We start from the raw sequence: 16,498 nt of genomic DNA on the forward strand, positions 1-16,498 counted from the left end.
AACTGATTGTATTTTACTTTTACATTATAAAAACACAAATTTTATTTAAAAAATTTATTTTAAAAATTTAGTATTACTGAACTGCTTAAACTCCCTCAAATAACATATTAAAAATTCTACAGTAGGAAAAATTTCATGTAGAATTATTTGCAGAAGTAATTTGTATTGGAGTTAGTATGCTTTTGTATGATACTCTATTCTAATTTTTTAAACATAAAAGCAAGCATTTTGAAAAATCTAAATATATATCAACTTATAAGAGAGTAAGGGCCGGGCGCGGTGGCTCAAGCCTGTAATCCCAGCACTTTGGGAGGCCGAGATGGGCGGATCACGAGGTCAGGAGATCGAGACCATCCTGGCTAATACGGTGAAACCCCATCTCTACTAAGAAATACAAAAAATAGCCGGGCGAGGTGGCGGGCGCCTGTAGTCCCAGCTACTCGGGAGGCTGAGGCCGGAGAATGGCGTGAACCCGGGAGGCGGAGCTTGCAGTGAGCTGAGATCCGGCCACTGCACTCCAGCCTGGGCTACAGAGCGAGACTCCGTCTCAAAAAAAAAAAAAAAAAAAAAAAGAGAGAGTAAAAGACATTTTGGTGGATGAGTTTCTTCCAGTTTCTCATTAAAGTCTCTGTGTTTGTAGTACATGGATCACTTGGATTATAAGTTGAAAGTTGAACATGGCTCAGTCATTGCCTTGCTGATGAAGTAAGAGATGCAGGTTTAGAGCTGGGCACAGGTTCAGCGACACTCTTCAAATTCCGTTAATTGGCGAGGACTTTGAATGACATTTTGATTCTTAAATTTTTGCCGCCTCTTGTTTACTCTGTTTTCTGTACCTCAAAAAGAGAAATTGGTTTCTGCTCTAAAATGCACAAAATCAAGAAGTTAAAAGGGTCGAGCGCTATACATTTATAGCATGCTAGAGTGAAAAATAACTTAAAACAGTGATCTGTTTAGTCCCTAGATTTTTAAACTTTTTGTTTGTTTGTTTTTTGTTTTTTTGAGACAGAGTCTCATCGGTCGCCCAGACTGGAGTGCAGTGGCGCGATCTCCGCTCACTGCAAGCTCTGCCTCCCGGGTTCACGCCATTCTCCTGCCTCAGCCTCCCGAGTGGCTGGGACTGCATGTGCCTGCCACCACGCCCGGCTAACTTTTTTGTATTTTTAGTAGAGGCAGAGTTTCACTGTGTTAGCCAGGATGCTCTTGATCTCCTGACCTCGTGATCCACCAGCCTCGGCCTCCCAAAGTGCTAGGATTACAAGCCTGAGCCACTGTGTCTTTGTCTCAGAAACAAAGACAGCAGCACCCTTATTTTATCACATGCAATATTACAAGGAATGTAATTTAAAATGCAAGTGTGCTGGCAGAAAGGGGACTGATGATTCTGTGACTCTGCAGTTGCAGAAGCTCCATGTAGGAGATTATTTGGACATAGCGATTACCCCTCTTAATCAGGTGCTACCTCCTTCAGGGCACATGAGATCATATTAAATTCTTTTTTTTGAGATGGGGTCTCACCGTGTTGCCCAGGCCGGTCTTGAACTCCTGGGCTCAAGCAGTCTTCCCAGTTCAGCCTGTCAAAGTGCTGGGATTACAGGTATGAGCCACCACACCCAACAAGATTGTATTAAATTCTCTTTACTATTTCTTGAATGTATTTTTTAGTCAGTTTTGTAAAACAAAAATGTACATACTTTTTCCTCTCCTGCTTATTGCCCCTAAGCCTTTAAATTCTAAACAAATTGTAATGCATCCTATTTAGGAGCTAGATTTGGTGATGTGTATGATTACTAATAGAAAATCTGGGCTGGGGCCGGGCGCAGTGGCTCAAGCCTGTAATCCCAGCACTTTGGGAGGCCAAGGCAGGCGGATCACAAGGTCAGGAGTTCGAGACCAGCCTGACCAATATGGTGAAACGCCGCCTCTACTAAAAATACAAAAATTAGCCAGGGGTGGTGGCAGACGCCTGTAGTCCCAGCTACTCAGGAGGCTGAGGCAGGAGAATCGCTTGAACCTGGAGGCGGAGGTTATAGTGAGCCGAGATCGGGCCACTGCACTCCAGCCTGGGAGACAGAGCAAGACTCCATCTCAAAAAAAAAAAAGAAGAAAATCTGGGCTGGGCGTAGTGGTCCACACCTATGATCCCAGCACTTTGGGAGGCCAAGGTGGGCGGATCACGAGGTCAGGAGTTTGAGACCAGCCTGGCCAATATGGTGAAACCCGGTCTCTACTAAAAATGCAAAATTAGCTGGGCGTGGTGGCACGCACCTGTAATCTCACCTACTTGGGAGGCTGAGGCAGAAGAATAGCTTGAACCCAGGAGGCGGAGGTTGCAGTGAGTTGAGATGGCACCACTGCACTCCAACTTGGGTGACAGAGCAAGACTCTGTCTTAAAAGAAAAAGAAAATCTGTATGTTTCTAGCCCTTCTGTAAAATATGAAGAAAAGTGCTTTTAGTACTCTGTGTAAAACTGTACTGTTAAATATATGTGTGTAATTAAAAAAAAAAAAAAAGACAAGTATGGAGCTACTTTGGTGGAATTGGGGGTTGGGGAGGCCAAAGCTACATTTGCCGAGTGTCTGCAGCAAGCTCACTTCAAAACATCCAGTCCAGTGATGCCGAAACTGAAGCTCAGAGAGGTGAAGCCACAGAGCCACAGCAAGGAGCCAGGCCTCTGTGTTCCCAGGGTAGTGTGTGTTCTAACACCACTCTGCCTCGGTGCTGGCAAGTCGTTTTTTGGAAAAACGTAAAGATGATGAAATGAAGCATCAGGGGAGGCAAAATGGCCAAAAATGGCAGCTTGAAAACTAAGCCCAAATAGTTTCCATTGGGGAAAAATATATGTAATTACTTTCAGATTCCTATTTCTCCCTTTCCCCACTTCCCCTAATTTTTTCCTCAGCTTTTCTTTAGTTGAGTACTTTCTTTGTATTTTTGGTATACTGTAGTTTACCTGTTTCTGAAAACATCACTGTTTTTTTAGTTTTATTTTACTATACTATGGATGTCCTAAGCCAAATAGTGCTGAATTACTTAAAATATCACAGTTAATCTCTTTGTAAATAAGAACCACTTTTTTTTTTGAGACGGAGTTTTGCTCTTATTGCCCAGGCTGGAGTGCAATGGCACAATCTCAGCTCACTACAACCTCCGCCTCCTGGGTTCAAGCAATTCTCCTGCCTCAGCCTCCCAAGTAGCTGGGATTACAGGCATGCGCCACCACCACCCCGGCTAATTTTGTATTTTTTTTTTAGTCGAGACAGGGTTTCTCCATGTTGGTCAGGCTGGTCTTGAACTCCCGACCTCAGGTGATCTGCCCACCTTGGCCTCCCAAAGTGTTGGGATTACAGGCGTGAGCCACCACACCAGCCAGAACTACATTCTTAAAATAGTATTGGTAATTATATTGTGTAAGCATATTCTGTTGTTCTTCTAAAATTCAGAATATGAATATGTCAGGCTATACAGTACACTTTTGTTCCTTATGAAATGATTTTAAACTAGAAAAGTACCTTAAAAATGCTAATCATGTTAGTCATATGTTGCTTAACAATGGGACTACGTTTTGAGAAATGCATCATTAGGTGATTTTGTTGTGCAAACATCACAGAGTGTACTTAATGTAAGCTTAGATGGTATAGCCTACTATATACCTAGGCTGTATGGTATAGCCCATTGCTCCTAGGCTACACACCTGTATAGCATGTTACTGTACTGAATACTATAGGCCAGTGGTTTCCAACCTTTTTGGCATCAGTGACCAGTTTTGTGGAAGACAGTTTTTCCATGGACCGGGGTTGGGGGGAGATGGTTTCAGGATGATTCAAGCGCATTATATTTATTGTGTTCTTTATTTCTATTACTATTACATTGTAATATATACAGAATTAATTACACAGCTTACCATAATGTAGAATCAGTGGGAGCCCTGAGCTTGCTTTCCTGCAGTTAAACGGTCCCATCTGGTGGTCATGGGAGACAGTGACAGATCATCAGGTGTTAGGTTCTCATAAGGAGCACACAACCTAGATCCCTAGCATGCACAGTTCACAGTAGGGTTTGCACTCCTATGAGAATCTGCCGCTGCTGATCTGACAGATCAGGAGCTCAGGCGGTCATGCGAGCTATGGGGAACAGCTGTAAACACAGATGAAGCTTCGCTCATTCACCTACTGCTCACCTCCTGCTGTGTGGCCCAGTTCCTAACAAGGCACGGACCTGTACTGGGTTGGGGACCCCTGCTATAGGCAATTGTGTTACTAATTGTGTATGTAAGCATATCTAAGCATAGAAAAGATACAGTAAATATACAGTATAAAAATGGTACACCTGTACCATTAATAGAATTTGCAGAACTGGAAGTTGCTCTGAGTGAGTCAGAGTCTAGGATAATATTGCACACTACTGTAGACTTTATAAACACTGTACACAAAGGCTACACTACATTTATTAAAAATTTTTTCAAGTGTAAATCTTTGCTTACTGTAACCTTTTTGCTGTAGAAACTGCCTTTTTAAAAAAACTTTTTGACTCTTGTAAATAACACTTAACTTTAAAAAAACGCATTGTACACAGTTGTATGAAAATATTTTCTTTCCTTGTATCCTTATTCTATAAGCTTTTTTCTATTAAATTTTTTTTTAAATATTTTTTTGTTAAGAACTAAGGCACACTCTCATTAGCCTAGGCTTGCACAGGGTCAGGACCATCCATATCACTTTCTCCCATCTCCATCTTGTCCCACTGGAAGCTCTTCAGGGACAATAACATGCACACAGCTGTCACCCCCTATGATAACAATGCCTTCTCCTGGGATACCCCCTGAAGGACCTGCCTGAGTTTGTTTTATAGTTACAATTTTTTTTTTTTAAATAAGTAGATGGGAGTACATTCTAAAAATTTTTTTTATTTTTTTGAGATGGAGTTTTGCTCTGTCACCCAGGCTGGAGTGCAGTGGTGTGATCTAGCTCACTTCCATCTGCTTTCTGGGTTCAAGCGTCTCTCCTGCCCCAGCCTCCCAAGTAGCTGGCATTACAGGTGCGCACCACCACTCCCTGCTGCTTTTTGTATATTTAGTGGAGATGGAGTTTCTCCATGGTGGCCAGGCTGGCCTCAAACTCCTGACGTCAAGCGATCTGCCTGCCTCAACCTCCCAAAGTGCTGGGATTACAGCCATGAGCCACTACCCCCATCTCTAAAATTTAAAATAATTAAAAAGTACAGTGCAGGCCAGGTGCCGTGGCTCATGCCTGCAATCCCAGCACTTTGGGAGGCCAAGGCGGGCGGATCACTTGAAGTCAGGAGTTCCAGATCAACCTGGCCAACATGACGAAACCCCCTCTCTACTAAAAATTCAAAAATTAGCTGTGCGTGCTGGTATGTGCCTGTAATCCCAGCTACTTGGGAGGCTGAGGCAGGAGAATCGCTTGAACCTGGGAGGCAAAGGCCACAGTGAGCTGAGATCGCGCCACTGCACTCCAGCCTTGGCAACAGAGTGAGACTCGATCTCAAAAACAAAAAAAGTGGCCGGGCGCGGTGGCTCAAGCCTGTAATCCCAGCACTTTGGGAGGCCGAGACGGGCGGGTCACGAGGTCAGGAGATCGAGACCATCCTGGCTAACACGGTGAAACCTCGTCTCTACTAAAAAAAAATACAAAAAACTAGCCAGGCGAGGTGGTGGGCGCCTGTAGTCCCAGTTACTCGGGAGGCTGAGGCAGGAGAATGGTGTAAACCCGGGAGGTGGAGCTTGCAGTGAGCTGAGATCTGGCCACTGCGCTCCAGCCTGGGCAACAGAGCGAGACTCCGTCTCAAAAAAAAAAAAAAAAAAAAAGTGCAGTATAGTAAGCCCTCGCTTAATAGCAATGATAGGTTCTTGGAAACTGTAACTTTAAGGGAAACAAAGTGTAACAAAACCAATTTTACCATAGGCTAATTGACATAAATGAGTTAAGTTCCTGTGGCATATTCCTGGTCACAAAAACATCACCCAGCTTCTAAATAAAGACTAAAACACTTGTAATACTAAACGTTGAAATATGTATGAGCTTTATATAAATTTAAGAAAGATTAATAGAAACAAGGTAACATTTACCCACTCATTCCCCACTCAGGGTTGAGGGTGGCCAGAGCCTATATCAGCAGCTCAGGGGCAAGGTGGGAGCCACCCTAGACAGGATGCCGTCCCATTGCATGGCAGGTGCATGCGCACACGCACACACACACACACACAGGGACCGTGTGGATATGCCGGTGAACCCAACCCATGTGCCTTTGGGATGTGGGAGGAAAGCAGAATAACCTGAGAAAACCCACGCAGACAGGGGAAGAACACACAGACTCCACATGGACAGTGGTGCCGACCAGGAATTGATTTTTTTTTTTTTTTGAGGCAGAGTCTAACTTTATCACCCAGGCTAGAGTGCCATGGCGCAGTCTTGCCTCACTGCAGTCTCCGCCTCCCAGGTTCAAATGATTCTTCTCCCTCAGCCTCTTGAGTAGCGGGGATTACAGGTGGCCACCACCACACCTAGCTAATTTTTGTATTTTTAGTAGAGACGGGGTTTCACCATGTTGGTCAGGCTGGTCTCGAACTCCTGACCTCAGGTGATCTACCCGCCTCGGCCTCCCAAAGTCCTGGAATTACAGGCATGAGCCATGGTGCCTGGCTGACTTTTTTTTTGTTGTTGTTAGCGTTATAACAAAATGATGTTATTTAAGGGCCTGCTGTATAGTAAATACATAAACCAATTATGTATTCATTTATTATCATTATCAAGTGTTATATACTGTAGATAATTGTATGTGCTAGACTTTAATATGGCTGGCAGCACAGTAGGTTTGTTTCCACCAGCATCACCACAAGCATGAGTAATGCATTGTGCCGTGACCTCTTGACTGCTGGGTCACCAGGTGATAGGATTTTTCAGCTCTGTTGTACTTTTTTTTTCTTCCTCAATTCATAGGAAGCTCTGTTATACTCTTATGGGACCCCTGTCATATATGTGGCTTAGCATCATTGACCGAAGGGTTGTTACGCAGTGGATGACTGCATCAAATATGCCATTCCAAGACAACTGGGGTTCCATAATCTCACATTTCATATTTTATTAGAATAAAGTAAAGCTAATAGCACTTAAATTATTTTTGTAAGAAGAAGAATTTAAAAACAAAAACTACAAAGTACTGCTAATTGATTTATGTAACAGATAATCCTTTAACCTAAGAGGTTTACATGATAAAAATGACCCCTTTGGTGTTACCCCAGCATATATACATTTACAGATATGATTTCATGTATCAGCTTTAGAGGAGGGGGGAAAATAACTGTCCTTGTTATTTTAAAATCTGTGATACTTGAGTATAAGTGGAAAAGAGGTGTGATTATCATAGAATGAACTTGAAAGGGATAAAAAGGGTTGACATCTGTTCACTTAACAAATATTTGAGCACCTATTATTTTATTTATTTATTTTTTTGGAGATGGAGTCTCGCTCTGTCGCCAGGCTGGAGTGCAGTGGCGTGACCTCAGCTCACTGCAACCTCCGTTTCCTGGGTTCAAGTGATTCTTCTGCTTCCGCCTCCCAAGTAGCTGGGACCATAGGTGCGCACCACCACGCCCAGCTAAGTTTTAATTTTTGTAGAGACGAGGTTTCACCATGTTGGGCAGGATGTTCTCTATCTCTTGACCTCGTGATCCACCCGCCTCGGCCTCCCAAAGTGCAAGGATTACAGTCGTGAGCCACTGCGCGGAGCCAAAGCACCTATTATTTTCTCAATGGCTTGGTAGATTCCAATAGAGAAAATAGGATGAGCAAAGAGAGAAGTCAGATGAGGGACCAGATGGACCAGAATGGAATTAACATGTGGAGACAATAGAGAAATGATTGAATGTTTAGGAAGATCTTTGAAGAGTTCTAAAAGGTAGGCCAATATACCTTCTTGTTAATTTTCCCTTTTGTTTACAGGCATGCATGTAGGGAATACCGGATTCATAAAGAACTGGATCATCCCAGAATAGTTAAGCTGTATGATTACTTTTCACTGGATACTGACTCGTAAGTGCTGTGCTGTTTTACCTTAACAGTTATATTATTTTCTTGCAATGTTGATTGTTCATGGAATAGAGCTGAACTCTGGGTCTAGGACATACCCTCTGAGGGAACCAAATATATTAATTTGTGGACAAATGATCAAACATAAATTCAAATTTGGGTCAGTAAGAAACCTCTAGGCCAAAGGACCATGCACTTGTGTGCCAGTAAATGTTTAACAACCAGCTTGGTATGAAGAGAGACAGAGCTAATTTGTAGTGTTTGCCAGTTTCCGTAGTGTAGATATTCCTCCTGTGTCCAATTTTGATGTACCACCTGTTTATTTTTTTTAAAACATCTTAATTATTATTCACATACTGTATGATTCACACATGTAAAATATACAGTTTAGTGGTTTTCAGCATATTCATAGATATATACAACCACCAGAGCCAATTTTAGAATTTTTTCACCACCTCAAAAGAAACCCCATACCTTTTACTACTATTCCTCTATTCCACTATTCCATCCCTCTGCCCTCACCCTAATCTGTCTGTTTTATCTCTATAGATTTCCTATTCTGGACTCTCATATGCATGGAATCATATAGTATGTGGACTTTTATTGCTGGCTTCTTTCACTTAGCATGATGTTGTCAAGTTTCATCCTTGTAGCATGTATCGGTATTTCATTCCTTTTTATGACAAAATAATATTCCATCCTGTGGGTATACCACATTTTGCTTATCTGTTTGTCCTACCAGTGGTTTGATAACCCGCTCACAAAACTCTTGAAAATTTAAGTCAGCTCTTGGAAACTGACATGAGTTGGTGCCAGCATGCCACTGACGTGCACTAGTGAGTGTAGACTGTTCAAGAGAGTTTCTGCTCACCCCAGAGACTTTTATGAACATTGCCAGACTTTTTTAAAAAAGTACTGGCTGTGTAATTTTATCCTAGAATGAGACAACAAATGTGGCACTAATGAAGACAAGGCTCAGTCAGTGCAACATGTTGAAATACAGGCTTATAGGCTTATAGGATGTTAGAATAGGAAGGGGTCTGAGTCCAGCCTTTTCGTTTTATAGGAGGATTTTGAGGACCAGAGAAGTTAAATGACTTGTCTGAGATCGTTGGTAATTGTGGTCATTGCTGTATTTTGTTACTTGGTATTGGTAAGCTCCTGTGCCTCTGGGTTTACCCAGCAGTTTAGTTGGATATATCTCAACATTTGGAAATGTTTCTCTGTAGAAGTCTGAACTGAATCGGAATATGTCCTAGGTCTAGACTCCAGGTTCCCTCAGCCTCCCAGGGTAATTCTAGGAGTTTTAAGCCATCTCTGTTCTAGCCAACAGTCTCAGAGATGGCTGTGCAAACCACTGGCTCACATTTAGAAATAACCCCAAAGAGGACTATAATTCCCTTTGGAAACATGACCTGGGCCTTTCTCTCAGGGATTTCTTCTTCTCATTTGGATAGCCCTGGCACTGAGCTTAGCCATGTGTGTTTCACATGGAGTGGAATTTTTTTAAAAAGATCTAGTTAGAGGGCAAGATTGGGAAACCAGGGGCAGGTCATGACATCACTGTTTTGCTTTGAGTAGATTTCTTCAGTACTAGGTAGACCCCCCTCTCTGAACTATTAAATCAGGCTCAAATTATCTGCTGTTTTGAATTGTATACACACTTTTAACTAATGTGAGAAATTGAGTTGGTTCTATACTATTCTCGAGTTGATTACTTTGTTCTTTCTATTGCATGTATGATGAATTTTCACCAAAAATAAGTCAGACCATGATTTTTAGAACATCTTCTGAGAATTGTTTGGGTATTAAAAGTGAGGCTTTATTTTATTATTATTAATTTTTTTTTTTTGAGGCTCTGTTGCCCAGGCTGGAGTGCAGTGGTGCCATCTTGGCTCACTGCAACCTCCGCCTCCCAGGTTCAAGTGATTCTCCTACCTCAGCCTCCCGAGTGGCTAGGATTACAGATGCACGCCACCATGCCTGGCTAATTTTTTCTATTTTTAGTAGATACAGGGTTTCACCATGCTGGACAGGCTGGTCTTGAACTCCTGACCTTGTGATCCGCCCACCTCAGCCTCCCAAAGTGCTGGGATTACAAGCTTTAGCCACTGTGCCTGACTGAAAGTGAGGCTTTATTTTCAACTTGCATTTGGGTCAAAGAATCATTTCATTGAGCCATGAGTCTGTATTTCAGATTTCAGAATCTCAGGTCAGAGAAATCTATAAATTTCAGACATTTATTTTATTTTGTTTTATTTGAGATGGAGTGTTGCTCTGTTGTCCAGGCAGTAATGCAGTGGCATGATCTTGGCTCACTGCAACCTCCACCTCATGGGTTCAAGCAATTCTCGTGCCTCAGTCCCTCAAGTAGCTGGGATTACAGGTGTGCGCCACCATACCTGGCCAATCTTATATATTTTTAGTAGAGACGGAGTTTCACTGTATTGGCCAGGCTGGTCTCAAACTCTTGGCCTCAAGTGATCTGCCCATCTCTGCCTTCCAAATTGCTGGGATTACAGCAGACATTTGTTTTCAGATACAGGGCTAGAATGCCCTGCTATGTTTTGTAAGATGCATAAGATATTGTTCGGTTTGTGGAGTCCACAGGACCATGTGTGTCCATATTTAATTGCAGTGCTTTATGAAGGCCTCAAATTGCCCAGTGGCCCATAGCGCTAGTCCTAAACCTGTTTGCTCTCAGTTCTGTTCCTCGCCCTTTTGCTGCTCTGTATCTTCGGGGGGTTAGTCCTTGTAGGCTGTGTTTACCAGGCCCATGTGTCCATTGGTGTCCTGCTGGTTTCAGCCAATGTGAAGCAGAAATGGGAGGGGGTCTCCACCTCCTCTCCCATCCTGCAATTCTAGTTTCCCCTGGTGACCCTGGGTTCTGGTTTCACCATCTCCTCCCTTCTGGCCCGCTCGCCTGAGGGTGCTAATGGCTTCCTGCTGTATGATCTCCAGGGTGCCTCACTGACCAGTTTGTCTTCTCAGCTCTTCCATCATCTGTATGATCAGTTCCCTGAATTAAAGTCTCTCTGTTTTAAATGATCAAGTGGTTTTGTTTTGTTTTTTTTCCAGGCTAGACCCTGACTGATACACCCACATTATCACAACTTAGAATACTTGAAAAGGTATTCATCCCTCAGGGATATTCACACAGTTCAGGACACCTTACTTCAGAGTATAATGCCTTGGAAGATAGGCACATGACCTGTGATGCCACAAATGCCATATGGTTTTATGTTTGGGTATGATATATTGACATAAGTGAAGGAAAGAGAGCCCGCATACATTTGTTAGAACCGTAGATGCTATACTTTACAAGCCCTTTTACACCTTATGTTTAAGAAATATTGTAGTGCAGTATTGTGCCAAGCTGTCAGGAGACATAGTATGCAGTCAGTTTTTGGGACATGGGCAAACTCTAGATTCTTCCTCATTGTCAGCACTCAGGGTTATATAAAATGTTTGCAGTGCGAATTGTATACCTAGCTGAAATTGTGCCACTGCACTACAGTGTAGGCAACAGAGTGAGGCAGAGTCTCAAAAAAAAAAAAAGGGAGAATTGTGTACTTGATCACATTCTAATTGTTTAGACATGGATGTGTGACATGGGTGTGTAAAGGAGCCCCTTCCAAGAAGATACCTAGCTTAAATACATTATAGTTCTTATCGGTATTCTTATAGTCTAGACTCAAGAAGAGGTCTGCCATGGGTGAACCCGAGCACAACAGATTCCAACATTGAGGGTGTGGAGACTCTTCAAGAGAATAAGCAGTTTCTTACTAGAAACCCCTCAGCTAATACTGAATAAAGAATCGAAGAGTATTTTAAGGAACAAAGAAGAAAGGAGTGAGAAGCTAATGACGTGAAGTTTTCACCTGGGACTGATTTAGGTAGTCTTAATCTGCTTGCTCTTATACCATGGTTAAATGTTGGTTTATTTGTTTTTAGGTTTTGTACAGTATTAGAATACTGTGAGGGAAATGATCTGGACTTCTACCTGAAACAGCACAAATTAATGTCGGAGAAAGAGGCCCGGTCCATTATCATGCAGATTGTGAATGCTTTAAAGTACTTAAATGAAATAAAACCTCCCATCATACACTATGACCTCAAACCAGGTATGTCTGACTTTTAGGAGACAGTATTAGTTGGTTTTCTTTGGTCTTGTCTCCTTTTAGGAGACAGTATTAGTTGGCTTTCTTTTGGTCTTATGACTTTTAATTTGATAAAGTTAGAGAAATTCACAGCAGCCAAGACAGGCTAATAACATCTGACTTTTGATTGCCTGGGTAGGTGTGGGAAAAAAGAGTCCTGGCCAAGCAGGACTGGGTTTAGGAGGGTGTGTTGGATTAAATACTCTGGAGAAACAATACCTTTATCTTTGGAGCCAGGGCAGTTCATGAGGTAAGTCTCATTAAGAAAGAACTGTTCCGGCACGTTCAGTTTTGTATTTTTCCCATGACTCATACTACGTAACAGTTCCTCTGCTTCAGGTCTCTTTGATAAGAGCCCCCAAATTAATAACTTATTTTACTTATGTGCCTCCCGTTTCAATAAATTTCAAGCAGAATTTTTCATCTTTTTGTATGGTCATCATCTAGCTTTGATGGTCATCAGCAAAGAGTACAGGGCAGCTAGAGTCCTTACCTCTATTTTTTATTGTTATCTTCTGCTGTGTTTTAGAAATCTGCATATGTTCTATAGACAACTCTTAACAGCTTAGCTTGGGCATTAGGAAGATGGTCCACATTTACCTTCTGGTGTTGCAAAATTGTAAACTTTGCTTTACTCTTCTGGTAGGTGCATATTACATCTCATTGACTATTCTCTAATGTTCTAATATAACTCAGATGACTACAACATTAATTATAATGAAGAAATTTTTTAAAAGATGGCTATTTTGTGAATGACTTTTCTGTCACTGAATTCAACACTTTTCCTGCCATGGGAGCTGTAGGTGGTGCTGTGGTGCTAGCTTTGGTTCCCTTACATGTTTTCTTTGATTCCTCCCCCACACCCCAAGTACTGTTCTAAACAGGGTAATTTAGAGATCCTCACTGAAAGTTCAGATGAAAGTGTCCCATCATTTTTGACCAAGTGAACAAGGATATTTTACTTTAGCCAGTTATTGTTATTTCCAGAGTTCATCATAGTGGTGGTTTTGGCACATTAAGCAGGTGATTCTTAGAAAACAGAAGTTTCAGCAGATGCAGAGGGCTCTCCCTGAGTATCCAGAGTCCAGATTGCTTGATTCCCAAGATGTGGATGTTTGCTTTTGCAAGAGTTTGAGTTCTTATCTGCTATTACTTTGGGTTTTTCTCTTAATCAGTAAGTCTCTGCTTATTCATGAAGGTTTTTATTTTTTAGGTAATATTCTTTTAGTAAATGGTACAGCGTGTGGAGAGATAAAAATTACAGATTTTGGTCTTTCGAAGATCATGGATGATGATAGCTACAATTCAGTGGATGGCATGGAGCTAACATCACAAGGTGCTGGTACTTATTGGTAGGTATCCAGGAGCTCTGCCAGGTTGACTATAGAGATGTGGCTCTGCTCTGCTGAAGTGTTGATAATGAATTAATTGCTGTATGCTATCTGCTAGGCAAAAATCCATAAACCAAAGCAGACTTTCTCCCCAAATCGTTACTATCTTTTCAGCAGTTTGACTCTTGGTATTTACATTAATTTGTCTTAATTTTTCTTTCCTTTCTTGAAAACCCTTAAGAAGAAGGAGAGCTTATATGTGGCCAGGTATTTGAAATGTATGTTTTCTGCACAGAGTTGGCCTTGCAAGTCAGTAGAGAGCAAGGTTGCTCATGTGGTGTATATAAAGAATGGCCCCAAAATCTTTCTCGTCCAAATACAGGTCTCTCTTCATGGGTTAATGGGATAAGGGATTTGTCTCAAGAGTTGCCTGAGGATGTTGGACTGTAGGGAGTTATGAGGATCAGAATGAAACGTAACTATAGCATGTATGAAATCTCTACAGGAAAAAGTGACCACAATTTACCAGAAGTTTATCCGTGTCTTTAGCCATGTTCTGAAAGTTTTTGAGGCACATTTCTTCCCATCTCTTGTCACCTGTCTTTCCCTAGCCACCCCACCCAAGCTAGCTCAGCCTGCCAGTTTTATGCTTCTATTTCCGCCTACAATAACCTTTGGCCATTAGAACCATAAAAGATACCTGAAACTCAGGCCTTTAACTCTATGGTTATAAAAGTGTGTTAACAAAGTTTCCTTTTCCATTTTGAGGTGGTCACACAAGCCACATATTGGTGTATATAAAGAATGGCCCCCAATTTTTTTTTAGTCCAAATACAAGTCTCTCTTCACGGCTTAATGGGATGAGGGATTTCTTTCAAGAGTTGCAAAAGAAGGCTCTATAGCACCAACAGAGGGGCAACACATATTATTTGTACCCCAGGGAAGGTGGTCAAATCACTTACCTTTGGAACTGGAGGGTCCTGGACCTTAGCAGAGAGTACTGACTATCTGGGAATCAGAGGTAGAGGAGGAAGCAGAGGGGCGTGGTCTTCACAACACACAGCATCAGCCCTGTGCTCATCATGAAGCTTGCCAATAACACCATGGACACAATGCCCCAGTTTCTGTTGGTCCTTACTGCTTGTGAAAATGGTACCTATAGTAAAAAGTCAGTCCTTAAATTAAAACTTTGAAATTATAGATTTAAAATAGAAGCTACATTTACAGTGTTTATTCACTGTGGTGGTTATTGTGGGCTAGTGTTCCTAACACTGAGTGATACAAAAATATCTGCTGCTGAAAGTTCTGGAAACAGGTCTATACCTCTGCTATATAAATTCACTGGAATTTGGATTTGAGCTTTGTGTTTGATAGTTTGTTTTTTTTTTAAGGCACAGTTTTTTCGCATTTAAAATAGTTACTGCTATAGTTGCTTACCTACAAAAATTCAGTGATTAGAATTTAAGTAAAAATTATGTGATGCTAGGGATTTTGCTTCAAAGTAGTCTGTAGGGAAAAATGGTGAAGATTGGCCACATGTTGATAATTCTTGAAGCTGGATGGTGCTTACTTAGGGGGTCATTTTACTGTTCTTTCTCCTTTAGATTGTAGTTGAGATTTTTAATAATTTAAAGTAAGACAGGGCTTCTGAGAAGATTAAGTGTTAGAGGTTTCTATGAAGGTTTGAAGAGTCTCCAAATTGGTAGAAATATTGTCATAATCACCATCCTCAGTATGTCAGATAAAAATAATCCTGAAGGGTATAACAAATTATAAGTTAACTATTTGCAGTATTTGGTGGTTGCAGAACTCTACTACGTTGAATACTTCTCTTATTTATTTATCTATTTATTTATTTGAGACAGAGTTTCGCTCTTGTTGCCTGAGCTGGAGCGCAATGGCGTGGTCTCGACTCACTGCAACCTCTACCTCCCGGGTTCAAGCGATTCTCCTGCCTCAGCCTCCCGAGTAGCTGCGATTACAGGCACCCGCCACCACGCCCAGCTAATTTTTTTGTATTTTTAGTAGAGACAGCTTTCACCATATTGGCCAGGCTGGTCTTGAGCTCCTGACATCAGGTGATCCACCTGCCTCGGCCTCCCAAAGTGCTGGGAATATAGGCGTGAGCCACCGCGCCTGGCTGAATACTTATTTTAAAGAAGTGACACATAGACTATGCCTTGCGAATAATTTGTTTTTTGTATGGGGATTTTGATTGTGATGGAATATGCAACTACATATTTTTTTTAACACAGTTTAGTATCATAGAGCTGTCTTTTACTCTCCTCCCAAAATCCTTGATAGTAAGTTAGGATGCTTATTATTTTCCGTATTATTTGGGTGAAGAATTAATTTCATTTACTTACAGATGGAGAAACTGAGACCTAGAAAGGGATTTGCCAGACATGTACAATCAAGTGACAGGGCTTTTTATATTCTAAAAATCTTGCTGGCCTGGCGGGTGGCTCATGCCTGTAATCCCAACACTTTGGGAGGCCAAGGCAGGCGGATCACAAGGTCAAGAGATCGAGACCATCCTGGCCAATGTGACGAAACCCCATCTCTACTAAAAATACAAAAATTAGCTAGGCATGGTGGTGCATGCCTGTAATCCCAGCTACTCTGAGGTTGCAGTGAGCCAAGGTCGCGCCACTGCACTCCAGCCTGGCAATGGAGCGAGACTCTGTCTCAAAAAACAAAAACAAAAACTCTTGCTAACTTATTTTCTGCATTTGGGTGAGTTCAACAACTCCTGTTCTTCCCTGCCACTGCCAAAAAAAAGTTATAAATACATTTAAATGATCATTTTAGAATTAAGGTTATATTTGTTACTTATCCAAGATCATATTTAAGTTATGTGTATTAAAAAATCAAGAATTGGCCGGGCGCGGTGGCTCAAGCCTGTAATCCCAGCACTTTGGGAGGCCGAGACGGGCGGATCACGAGGTCAGGAGA

At 41.8% G+C, this 16,498-nt stretch overlaps 1 protein-coding gene across 6 annotated transcripts in view; it reads left to right on the plus strand.

Annotated features, from left to right (window-relative positions):
• TLK2 (tousled like kinase 2) overlaps positions 1-16,498 on the plus strand; it is a 162,313-nt gene that overhangs the window by 133,191 nt on the left and 12,624 nt on the right. For all 6 annotated transcript variants that reach the window (XM_025362100.1, XM_025362101.1, XM_025362097.1 and 3 more), the window contains 3 exons: positions 7,966-8,055; positions 12,007-12,176; positions 13,426-13,564. In XM_025362100.1, coding sequence (XP_025217885.1) covers positions 7,966-8,055; positions 12,007-12,176; positions 13,426-13,564 — 399 coding nt within the window. The remainder of the gene's footprint in view (positions 1-7,965; positions 8,056-12,006; positions 12,177-13,425; positions 13,565-16,498) is intronic.

Source organism: Theropithecus gelada, chromosome 16, assembly GCF_003255815.1.
Source record: "Theropithecus gelada isolate Dixy chromosome 16, Tgel_1.0, whole genome shotgun sequence".
In the NCBI taxonomy this organism is placed as follows: domain Eukaryota; kingdom Metazoa; phylum Chordata; class Mammalia; order Primates; family Cercopithecidae; genus Theropithecus; species Theropithecus gelada.